Raw genomic sequence first — 13055 nt, forward strand, 5'->3', positions numbered from 1 at the left:
AGTAAGCTAATATCATGTTCAATTTGGTATAGATACAGAACTATATGGAATCTTTGTTCTTTTACACAGGAAGAAAAGCAGAATCTTAATTGTTCATGCATCTAGATGTTAACCAGGAGCAAAATCTAGTTTAAATTTGGCTTTCATTTGAGTCCCCATTCCTGTTAATATTAAACTTAAACACTATTAGTTATTATTATTATTATTGTTGTTATTATTATGGTTTGTAATAATAATAGTACATTAGTTGGACATTCTTAACCGGTCGATATGGCCATTAACAGTTAATTACTATGATAAGCGTTAACTAGCCGTCAAACGGTTACTAAAACGTATATACATAGTCGATGTAATAATCATTGACCAAGTTAATCGATATCTCTTTATAATCGTTTAACCAATTTTTATTTATATGGCTGTTACTTTCATTTTAAAATTTTTATATATCCTCAAACACACCTAGCTATGATTTTTATTTCCTTTCCAAAACACAGCATAACTGAGTTTAGCCTATGGGCATTAATTGGTATATATTACCTACAACCCACTGCATATATAAGATTTGACAGCATAATATAGGCAGAATGGTTGCTAGGTGTTTATTCTTCTGCCGCGTATAATCTGATATCGAAAAGAAAAACATTACAAGAAAAGTGGGAATTTATAGGGTCCGGTCATGATATTATTTGGTGAAAGCGCTGACTTGTTATGAACATGATTTAATGTTAGAGTGCCACTCATATATTAGCATCAACTGTCTATTTCAGTAACTATATATTAGCATCCAGTTTGTCTTATGTACTTGTATGTTAGTATGTTTTCTTCATCACTAGAATTTTAATTGTGTATAATCTCATTGTTAAGTTATAGTATTTTGTGGGTATGAAATCTTAAGCGGATAAAACAGAAAGTTCAATGGAAAGAGAACGTATTTCTCGTGAAAAAAAGTTGTTCACGTGTTTAATTTTAATAGGCTAAAGACTTACCTTTTACGGGTAAGGAAACCTCATGTGTTTAAGTTGAAACAACGTAACTTCATGAAGAAGTGTGTCTGTCTCGCCCTCCTTAAAAATCAAATCTGAAATATCATGCACCTTAAAGCTCATAGGACGAGATTTTTTGAGGCACTAGTTGTCTATTATTATTTGGTTGCTACTGCTTATCGTGGTTGTTTGATCAATAATTACTTATTACTTATGACTAGTTAACATTGATGATCAAGTTGCTATTGATGATCAGCTACTAATTAATGACAAAACCCTCGTATCTTTCATGTCTAGTCCAAAAACATCTTGATGATATTTAAGGCTGTTCATTCATTATTAACTAATACTTGTTGGTTTACGGCATATGTGAAATTTAACTTAAGCATTACAAAATTTTCGTATATTGTGTTATGATGTAGAAAACAAATGCACGTCTTGAACGTATTTTTTCCTTTGCTAATAACTAATTTCTTTTCCACCTTTCACCCTATGTCTCAAGTGATAACCCACAACCAATTAGTTGTAAGCTAAACATACACTTATGTCAGTGGACCAAGCTAGTTGTTATACGTCTTGAACATATTAATGATTTTATATCAAAACTGATTACAAAAGTATTTATAGCCGAAGTTGAAAAAAAAATATATGAAACTTTATCAAAATGGATATGGTGACCACAATACTTACCAAAATAGACATGGAAATCAACTTTTCGCGTAAAGACGTGGCCAAATGAGTCAAGCACAATGTCACGTAGTGAAAAGTCGGCTATGGTGGCTAAGGTGGAGCGCCGTCATAGAAAAACATATGCGATCACCTAAGGGCACAAGTTATGTGTAGACGATTTTTTCCCCTATCAGGCTAAGCAACCGTGCGCCATCACATGACACATAAGAATCTTTGTTACCATTTATTACTACTTTCCTTTAATGAAAAAGCATGAGTTGTGTACTTTTGTGTAGCTCGTGGCAATTTTCTTATCTAGCCAACCGATCGTCAGTTCGCCACCGCGTAATATATAAAAGGCTTAGTCAGACTTAATATTTATTTTGAAAATAAAATACATGGGCTATGACTATGAAGTATGAGCAGTTGACATTTTCTTCCCTTCTATTTCTATTGAGCCATCCAGGAATCAACATGTAACACATAGAAAACTTAGTTAGCCTATACACTATTTAAAAAAAAACCATGGACTTTGTTTAGTTGGCGCCCTTTTTTATTATTGAGCCAAGCCTTTACCGCTACATAACCGTGTAATACGTTAAGCGCGGTTGATTTTGGTTAGCCTTGAGATGGTCATATCGTATGTAATCATGTTGTTATGTGATGGCTCCATCTTAAGCATCTTAGCTAGCGTTTTACTACGTGGCACATTGTGATTGGCTCTTCTTAAGCAACTTCTATGCGTACTTCTTTGTTCACTATGTTCATTTTGATAATTTTCCAATAAAAATAGAGGGTATCTATTTTTTAATTTTTTTTTAATTGTGTCTGGAAAGTTCCTCAATACTTAAGTGAGCGATCCTGAGATGGGATATCAGTCATCCATACGAATTTTGACGCTTTAGATCTGACTCACCTAAGAACACCATCAAGGAAGAAACTCACTATTTTGAATCAGCTTTTGATCATCATACCTTAAGATCCCAAGATCCCAAGTCTTAACCATCACACTCATGACATTAAACAAGAATACCACTTTCGAGTATATATTTAAAATGCGGTTTTTTAATAGCTTGATCGTACAACTCACTATAAAGTTTTGTGGTAAAGAGAATATAAGATATATTGGTGGATTAATGCAGCGTAATATACTAAAATAATAATAAATCATAATATTCCAATTCCGTTGAGGAATTGAAATATGTTCTCAAACACATACTATTATTGTCATTTGCCAAATGCTTTTTCTGCATTCCATTTTCCCTCCATTGCTTACTTCTGAAAACTAACTGAATAAATGTATATATTCCAATTCCATAATTTTTATTTATTTATATTACATTGAAGTGAAATTAAATAATAATAAATATTCATTATTCTTGCATTAATTGGAATTGGAATTTCGTATGCAAAAAGTGGATAAGCGGCTTTTGTTTCTTGTACATAAAAATCCAATATGTTACATATTTTTTCCATTTGTGTATTAAAATAATAGTATCACAACTGTTATATGGATGCTATGCTTGCAAAAAGGAATTTATTTCATATGTGACATGACATTTCTCTTTTTTTCATGGGCCTATAAAACCCCATCCTCTCATTCCATATTATTGCATCAACTCATTTCATTTCATTACACTTCAATGGATCAAAGAAATCAAATGCATAGGCATATTGCTAACACTCGCAAATCTCTTTTCGACCAGGTTAGTTCTTAGTAGTATTAGTTTTCTATTAAAAAATAATGGGGTTACGACGAAGCTTGTTGTCCACTTTATTGTAATATTTTGATTTAGAAATGAATACCGATCGTTTTTATCTTTTAAAAAGAAAGTACTACTTTCGTTTGTTAATCAAACATATTTAGCATTCTCTTACTTATTATAAGGTTTTTTTTTTCTTGTTTAGGGATATCTCGACGAACAATTCATACAATTGGAGGAGTTGCAAGACAATTCTAATCCAAACTTTGTAGAGGAAGTTGTCACGTTGTTCTATCGTGATTCTGCTCGTTTTCTCTCGAATCTTGATCAAGCGTTGTACGAAACTTGACTTCTTTCTTATTATTTAAAATAAAGGTTTGTTTTTATTTGTTCTTTAAATCAATGAAAATTATGATGAACAGGGAAAAAAGGCCTTTGGATTTCAATAAATTAGACAGCTTGATGCATCAGTTTAAGAGTAGCAGCACTAGCATTGGAGCCAAGAAGGTCAAAACTGAGTGCACACACTTCAGAAATTATTGCAATGCTAGAAATGCTGAAGGGTAATATTAATATTTACCATTTCTCTACCCTTTTAACTTAATATATTTATTATTTAAAATAATAATGTTACATAATGTAGATGCAAGAGGACCTTTCAAAATGTCAAGAAAGAGTATACAACTCTTAGAAAGAAGCTTGAAGCTTATTTTCAGGTCTTTTAAACGTGTAATTAGCGCCCCTAGCTAGTCGGTTTTATCCTGAACTATTCTAAACTTTTGATGTTTTATCCATGTGTCAGATGTCAAGACAAGTTGGACCTATTGAGACAGCATGTCGGTCCAGATAGTTTATCTCCGGGTAGTAGACTATGCATAACAACCCGTTGGACCTCACCATGGTAGTAGTAGTGAATTAGTAGTTATATGTTGTCATAAAACGAGGTCTTATGTGAAAAGGGTGGATGCTTCATAGGATATATGGTATGTGTGGTGATCTACTTGTACTTCTTTCTGGTTCCAACTAATCTTACTATTGATCTATAAACACAATTACTAGTTTTTCATATTATTAATTCTACTTGAACTTTCCTGTATTTCATATCATCTAACTTGTAATTTTGTATCGCGTTTTTATTTGTGACAGTTAATGATGAATGTACTTATATTAGTAGTTTGTAGCCCAATAACACTATCGTTTACTTTTTTGAAAAATATGAATAGGTTATTTTTAAATTGATAAGAGCTTGTCATTAGCTTAATAAAAACTTAAGAGATTATTTTTCGATAAAAGTAAATAAGCAAGAGATAAATATATCATCACATGCAAACACGACGACGTATTGTGAGTGTTACCAAATCTACATTACACCAAGAGTAATTTTAATCTTCTCTCTAATATGGTGAAGATCACTAGCTAGTGTATAGTCTGCTTTGTAATATTGTAGAGGTCACCACATCTACTTTCTAGTATGGTATTAGTTACTACTATTCCTCTCTTAGTACGATATAAAAGTAGTGCCACTAGTTTCTCATTTCAAATAAGTGATCACATGTTACAAGTGTTTGTATAGCATGGATTTTAATCTGACTCACTTGTTTTTCTCTTGCTTTGCTTTGTCATATTGAGGTTGTGATCTGAATATGTGTTACAAATGCTAAAAAGAAGGTCCTTTAAAAATAAAGTTATATAAGAATCTAAATATTTCTCACAACTTGAAAGGTTGATGTTATAGTTGGATCGTGCATCAAGTGTGTGTATAGGGGAAGGTTAACGTACAAATGAAATTAACGTGCTAAACGTGAGAATCAAGTAGAGTAATTATAAATACAAGTAGAGTAATTACGTAATTACATCATAGAGTAATTACATAATTACTCTATTTGTATATAATATTACTCTACTTGATTCTCACGTTTAGCACGTTAATTTCATTTGTATTTGATCCAAATATATATATATGTGTGTGTGTGTGTGTGTGTGTGTGTGGGATCTAGAGAGAACTCCTCTTAATTAAAGAGAGAACTAGAGAACTAGTAAAGAATTATTTTTAACTATTTTAAAAAAAATTATTTTGTGATTTTTTTTCTTTCCTCGTTCTAATAAGATGATATTGATACTAAAAAAAAAAACTTGTCAGTGTAGTACTGTAGTGCATATGTGCACTAATGCCTATTGCATATATACAATAGTGTTTTATTGCACATAACACACCAATTGCATTATCCAATACACACTATTGAATATATGCAAATACGACACTAATAATTGTATGCAAAACACATTATCGCATATATGTAATACAACACTAATGCACATTTGCATTATATCGAATTTTTTTAATTTTTTATATAATATAACACTATTGCAAATAAACAATACAAACAACTATATATATGTTATTCAAAACTATTTCAAATATCAAAATGCACACTGTTGCACATATGCATTATAAAAAAAGTCGGTGTATTGCATATATGCATTACTCGTTAATTTTTTTTATTTTTTTTTTTTGTGATGAAGAATAACAACATATAAGAATGATGAAAGAAAAAATTTTTTAAAAAATTTATATATATATATATATATATATATATATATATATATATATATATGATCTGTTTTCATTCTACTCTCCCTTATCTTTATGTTCCATGCATTTTTGTTCGTTGTGGCGCTAGGTGAGGCTCACACCCCTTTCATAACCATAACATTTACCTTTTTTTTTTCTTTTGTAAGAGACTGTATCACTTATATATTTGATCGAATCATTATATATTTGACGAAAGGTTGCAATTTAAGAAACTTCTTAAATAAGGTTCTTTCCATATGGTTCTTTAAATAAATTAGAAATAAATCTAATAAAACCTTGACAAAACACAAGTGAGATCTACAAAAGCATTCCAAGAGTTACTTTATTTTTACGGAATATTGGAGAAGAAAATGACGTTTTTTCTGTATTTAACAAAAATTTACTAGATGATTAATGTTCACTTAATATGTATATCAACATGTATCATATAACATACCACACAATGTTGTAATGGTTTTGATACTAAATCGCAAACTCATGCATTGTAAATTGTCTAGGACGTTGTCATTTGACTCCACATGTAACGCAACCTCCTACCTGCTTTTTCTTCTTGACTGTTATAAATTAAGATACATATTTTACTAACGCTAAATCAAACGTACCTTATCAAAACGCTTGCATAATAAAACATAAAAAACATTTCCTATTATAAAGTATGCAAATACATATTATATTATATATATATTAAAAACTAACATTTCCATACACTCACTGAATCACTATTTATGAAAACTTCCACACATTTCCACCGCCTTATCTCATCAACTCCATTTTCTTCTCACATACTTGGTTATGTTTATTGTCTTTTGTTTTTAGTAATTTCTTTAAACTTTAAACGTTACTTTTGATTGACTTTGCACCCTGTATTATGTAAATGGTGCCGTATTTGTGTTCCAGTTTGGAACTTTTGGGGTACGGTCGCGACGGGTCTTTGCCAGTTTCACCTACTTTGTATGCTTCTTTTTTACACAGCTCATTACAGATTTAGTAGTAGTGAACACTCAAAACACTATTGGGTATCTTGGAAACCATTAAAGATTAAATCTTTATACAAATGCAAACAACTAAAGATCAAATCTTGATTTGTTCAAGACTGTAACTTTTTCTCAACTCCAAGAAAAGTGGGGTTGTGCATTTGGATTATTGGTTTCTTTTTGTGTGCACACCTGTTAGACTAAATGTATAGTTATATATGGTTATTAGAGTTGTGCAAATTGGTGAAATATATGATCTGACGTTGGCCAAGAAGAGTCAAAGATGTTTGGCTTAGACTCCAACTTGGGATGTTGTTTCATTGCTTTTCAAACTTCAAATTTGTGGTTTTTCATTTACAAGTAATAACATTTTCATTTTATAACTTTATGTGATTTTGCATGCTATTTGTTGTATAGTAGCAACTATAAGATGATTTGAGTGTGTTTTAATAGGTTGTTATGTTTATTGAATATTGGTAGTTTAGCTTCGCTAACTGTTGTCTATTATTGACTATTCAAAGCAACCGCCCCAGCAACGCTGGGTAAAAAAAACTTGTTCCCATTATTTTTCTTTCAATAGCATTTGAAACTAAGCTCAATACACAAATGAGCATTTTTAAAACCGGATGTTAAGCGTTCATACAGATTTTGACTCACCAAATAATACCTTTAATGGGGTAACCTATCATTGTAAGGAAAACCCCTTATGTTAAATTTTGAATCCGAGACTTTACTATCCCGAACCATAAAACCATTTAACCACAAGAACAATTAAATCCTCTTAAATTAAAACTCAAATATCAAAAATTAATTAATAATCATTCACTAGGAGACTTGGGTTTTTCAGTGGAGACCTAAGTTCGAATCTCATTTGTGTCATTTTTTGATAGATATGCCCACCCGGGTTTTCGTCCTACCGTGTGTTACGTCAGATACTATCAAGTGACAGTCATCGGTATAGTTTCCCGGTAGAATGCCCAAGCCAAAATATAAGAAAGTCATTGTTATAAAATAATACTAATTAATTAATATCTACATATTAAATGTTTGTTACAACTAGATTGTTTTATCAAGAATTAACCATATTTTTTTTCTAAAAATAGTTTCCCATTAATTAATGTTTTATCATAACTAAAATCAATATTAACCCCTCTCCATCTTCTTAAACCTTCATCTGCAGCATTCACTGTGCAGCAGCAGCCATTGATTCCAGCACCACCACAATAAGTGAGTCCACTTCAACTTTTACACAATTCAATCTCACAGTTAACTCTTTAATTCATCAATTCCATCAGTTAAACCCAAATTAAATTGTAAAGTTTATACGCTAGGGTTTCCAAATTCGAACAATCCAGTAGATTATTTATCCAATTAAGTTAAGTTATAATCATATATATACATGAATTTGAATACCCAGAAGTTAATTTCATCTTCATGTACTAAAAACAGAGAATTTAAATTTAGGGTTTATATATTCAAATTTAGGGTTTTTATATAAAGTTGTACTGATTGTTTAATTGGGTTAGAATGTGATCATATATAAATGAAATTGCATTCATTGAAGCTAATTTCATCTTAATATTAATCTGCTTTCTGCTTAAAGTTATCAGCTTTTTTATTAGCACTAGGGTTTCTATATGACGTCGTACCGACAGTTACATCCACCGCCCGGTCCACCTCTGCCGCTAGCACCGACACCGCAGCCGAGTGGAAATATGTATTCCCAGATGTGGAATTATGCAAATTACTCGGTTCCGCCTGTAAACCCTAACTTAAATCAGCAACAACAGTATTTATCGTATCCACCGATACCGCAGACGCCTCAACCGCCACCGGACTCGGCTTTCTTACCACCACCACCGCCGCCACCACCGGTTTCTCAGCCTGCGCCACCAGGACAGATGTACTTTCCGCCTTCGCAGTACACTCAGTTCAATAACCAGTCTCTGCAACCACCACCGCAGCCGCCTAGCTCGCCAATCCTGCCGCCACCGCCTCCACCTCCATCACAACCTCCACCACCGCCTCCACCGCCCCCGTCATCAGTCGCTGTAAATGTAACTAATCAAACCAAGGAACATAGACAGAGTGACAATAAAGAATCTGCAGAGCGCAAGGTTTCTACTGAACGACATGCTAAGCCACCGGTTCCAGCAAGAACGGTGAACAAGGTTGAGACGGAAGAAGAAAGAAGGATGCGTAAAAAGAGAGAAATGGAGAAACGAAGATACGAGGAAAAACATCGGCAGCAGTTAAAGGAATCTCAGAAGAATAAACCGCACGGTTCAGTCATCGGTTCTCATGCAGGTGAGAAGAAGGCTGCATCTTCTTTGGGTGGTCAACGAGTTGATAACCGGTTAAGGAAGCCGACAACTTTTGTCTGCAAGCTAAAGTGAGTATACTACATTACATACGTTATATACACAATCTGTTATTGTTTTGATTTTTATTACGATCGTTTAATAAGCCAATATATTCTTTTTAAGGTTCCGGGATGGGTTGCCAGATACGTCAGCGCAGCCAAAGCTTATGTCTTTAAGAAGAGACAAAGATAGGTATGCATTCACGTTTAAAACCGCGGATCTTGATGTCATAATACACGTGTTTATTAGTTTATAATTGAATAATGTATTAATATATAACGATGTTTTGGTAAAAGTATTAAATTAGAAGATCTATATAACTATGCGCAATATCATCATAAATACGCGTTTTTAATCTCAATGAATGATTGAATGAAATGTACATCGATTAATCAAAAGTTATTTAACACATAACTTTTTTTATATATTTTGCAATTGATATTTACAGAGCCGCTAAATACGCCTTCACTTCATTGGAAAAGGTGCACAAGCCTCAATTACATGTTGAGCAAGATCTTGGAATACCGCTTGACCTACTTGATCTTAGTGTATACAAGTAATACCTCATTATATATTCATTCGTTACAAGTTTTCCATTTTTTTAAAATCCATTCTTTATTAACTTTCTTTATTTTCAACCACGAATTAGTGCTCCGAAAGATGAAATATTGCATATTGATCCAGAGGATGAAAAACTACTGCAAGAAGATATTTCAGTGACGCCTATTAAAAGAGACGGCATAAAAAGAAAGGAGCGTCCTACGGATAAAGGCATGTCTTGGTTGGTAAAAACACAATATATATCTCCGCTTAGCACAGAAGCCACGAGAGAGGTTCGTATAGTTGTGTAAAAAGTAAATTACTAAACTTTTTTATGTATTGAAATTAAAATATTGTGGTTTGCCACATTCTTTATGGTATTGAAATTCGCAGTCTTTAAGTGAAAAACAAGCAAAACGACTCAAGGAAACCCGTGGACACAATCTACTACACAGTCTTAACAGCAGGTACTTATTATTTATATATTTAAAGAAATTTAAGGTGTGTTGTTTTTGCAGATTATAACCTACATTTGACTTGTAACAGGGAAAGAAAAATACAGGCTATTGAGGCTTCGTTTGAGGCGTGTAAATCACGTCCTGTTCATGCTACAAATAAAAAGCTGCAGCCTGTGGAAATTTTACCATTATTCCCTGATTTTGAACGGTAAGGAGTTTTTGTTATTATTGAATATTGTTTTGGCTTTTGACCAAATTGTTTACGTATATTGACAGGTGGAATATCAGTATCTTGTTGCAACATTTGACGGTGCTCCAACTGCTGATTCCGAAAGCTATAGTAAGATGGACAAGTCTGTTCGTGACGCCCATGAATCTCAGGTAAAATCTTATTTATTATTTTTACAGATTTAGAAGTTTGGTCATCAGTGATCATATATGGTTAAAAATTTTAACTTCTAAAACTTGCAGGCGATAATGAAAAGTTTTGTGACGAGCACTTCGGGTTCAGCTAAATCGGACAAGTTTTTAGCTTATATGGTTCCTTCTGTCGGTGAGGTATATTAACTTTTTATTAACTTTCTTATTTAATTATTTTGTTTAGTATTTTTTTCTTTTAATTCATGGTGTATTATACTAATGATTGCAGTTATCCAAGGACGTGTATGATGAAAACGAGGATATTTCTTACACATGGGTTCGCGAATATCACTGGGATGTATGTTACGCCTATTTACATTTGTTTCTTTTAAAAATAATACTGTGGGCCATGTCAGAAGCTGACGTGGCATTATTTACATTTGTTGGTTTACCAGGTTCGGGGTGAGGATGCAAATGACCCTACAAATTATCTCGTGGCATTTGGTGATTCGGAGGCTCGCTACATGGTAAAAAAAATGACTTTTTTATTACAGGTGTTTTTTGGGTAACATTTTGTGACAAATTTTCGGCTTTTTTTATTCAGCCTCTGCCAACAAAGCTCATGTTAAGAAAAAAGAGAGCTAGAGAAGGAAAAACCGGTGATGAGGTGGAATATTTCCCTGTTCCAGCAAGTGTAACAGTAAGGCAAAGATCAACGGTTTCAGTTGAAATGAATGAACCCGAGGTACGTGGATTTCTTAAATTTTGCAAAAGTGTGTATAAAATTTGAACACAATTAAGGGCATGTTCATGTTCGTTCATTTAACTTTAAGCGAACACGAACAGCGCAGACACTTAATTGGACAAATATTTGTGTTCATGTTTGTTCGTTTAAATGTTCGTTCGTTTAAAAAATGAACATATTCGTGTTGATTTAAAAGCTAAGCGAACAGTTCACGAACATAATTGAACAAAGATAAACGAACATAAATGAACATCCGTAAACGAACACAAACATAAGCAGACATTAATGAACAAATATAAAACATATTACGATGTTATAACTTGTAAAATATAAATAATGTATAATTATTTTCTACTAATATGTAAACGAACGAACGAAACATGTGTTCATGTTTGTTCGTTTAATTAAATGAACACAAACTTTTTGTTCGTGTTCATTTGTTTACTAGGTGAACGAACATAAATGACCCCCCCCCCAACAGTTCACTGAGCATTTGGTTCATTTACAAGCCTAATTCCATTTATTCCGATATGGGAAAATTGTGCAGAGTTATGTAGGTTCAAATAGGAGGAATACAAGTTCAAGTTCTCGGCATGATGGAAGAATGGATATGGAAGACGGAGAACAAAAGGAGACGGAAGATGACGGTGAAGGCGATGTGGGTCAATTCAGTGGAGCTGAATATGATATGTCTGATTAACATAATGAAGATTATATATAGATTTTTGGGATCAGTTAAAATGATAGGAGAAAATAGGCTATAATTGTTTTACAGTGGAACAACTTAGTTTGCAAAATTTTGTTTGTGGTGGCAGGTGTGCATTAAGCATAGTGGGATATAGCATGTGAAATAGCCATTTAGCTTATACTTAATGTTATTTACATGAACTTGGAATAAATTTTATAATGCTATAACTATATTTCTTAGGGCGTAAAGTAAACTAGTCGAGCTGCTTGTGTCCTAATAGACTCGCTAAAATCTTAAAAGTTGAATCGAGCTCAAGCTTAATTGTCTATATTACAATCTAGTTTGGAGAATCAGCACGTGTTTATTCCATTTGCCTTCGACACTTTTGGATCCCTAGCTCCCGAGGCGGTTCGCTTCTTGGAGCGGGTGCAGAAGGTGGTTCACAGTGACTCGCAGAGCCCGAGGAACCAAGGATTTATATTTAGTAGAATAGGCTTTGCGATTCAAAAGGGATAGCGGCGCAGCTTGTTGCTCGCTTACCCACTATCCAGATGTAGTTCGGTTTGTGTTATATATAAAAGGATCAATATTTATTTATTTAAAAAAAATCTAGTTTACGAATACATGATAAATGTAATTATGTTTAATCTATGATGAAACATTATTGTTAGCTTTTGCTACGAGTGATTTTATTTGGCAAGTTGGTAAAGCGTCTATTTATAGGCCTTGGGGGTCTAACTCTTATTATTAGTATAACAAGTTTTGGTTGCAGAACATGTTTTAATCCCGGCTTTTCATGTATATGGAACCTGATCCACTAGATTTTAGTGTACGGAAGAATTATCTTGGTACTCCAATCCGTACGAAAGGCACCCCTTCTTTTGACAGGTATTGCCACGTGGCTTAAACCCAAATCACTCATTCAAAAATAAAACACAATAATATAGCGCACATAGAGTAGAAAGTGCCCTCTTTATCA

The 13055-nt window shown here is 33.0% G+C and overlaps 1 protein-coding gene and 1 pseudogene across 2 annotated transcripts; both read left to right on the top strand.

Annotated features, from left to right (window-relative positions):
• Window positions 1-3286: 3286 nt before the first annotated feature.
• Window positions 3287-4451, top strand: LOC143573911 (histidine-containing phosphotransfer protein 4-like). Its single transcript, XM_077058674.1, has 5 exons — window positions 3287-3358; window positions 3561-3691; window positions 3778-3918; window positions 3999-4071; window positions 4158-4451. The coding sequence occupies exons 1-5, from the start codon at window positions 3296-3298 to the stop codon at window positions 4203-4205; spliced, it is 456 nt and encodes a 151-aa protein (XP_076914789.1). The 5' UTR covers window positions 3287-3295; the 3' UTR covers window positions 4206-4451.
• A 4090-nt stretch (window positions 4452-8541) lies between these two features.
• Window positions 8542-12314, top strand: LOC143573912 (protein PAF1 homolog; annotated as a pseudogene). Its single transcript, XR_013142499.1, has 12 exons — window positions 8542-9314; window positions 9409-9477; window positions 9734-9841; window positions 9935-10118; window positions 10219-10292; window positions 10372-10504; window positions 10572-10664; window positions 10755-10841; window positions 10933-11001; window positions 11099-11170; window positions 11248-11388; window positions 11936-12314. The product of XR_013142499.1 is annotated as a protein PAF1 homolog (transcript).
• The last annotated feature ends 741 nt before the right edge of the window (window positions 12315-13055 follow it).

This window comes from Bidens hawaiensis, unplaced genomic scaffold (assembly GCF_021521415.1).
Source record: "Bidens hawaiensis isolate Kalapana, Puna unplaced genomic scaffold, B.hawaiensis_p1.1 tig00026670_1, whole genome shotgun sequence".
NCBI classification, from domain to species: Eukaryota; Viridiplantae; Streptophyta; class Magnoliopsida; order Asterales; family Asteraceae; genus Bidens; species Bidens hawaiensis.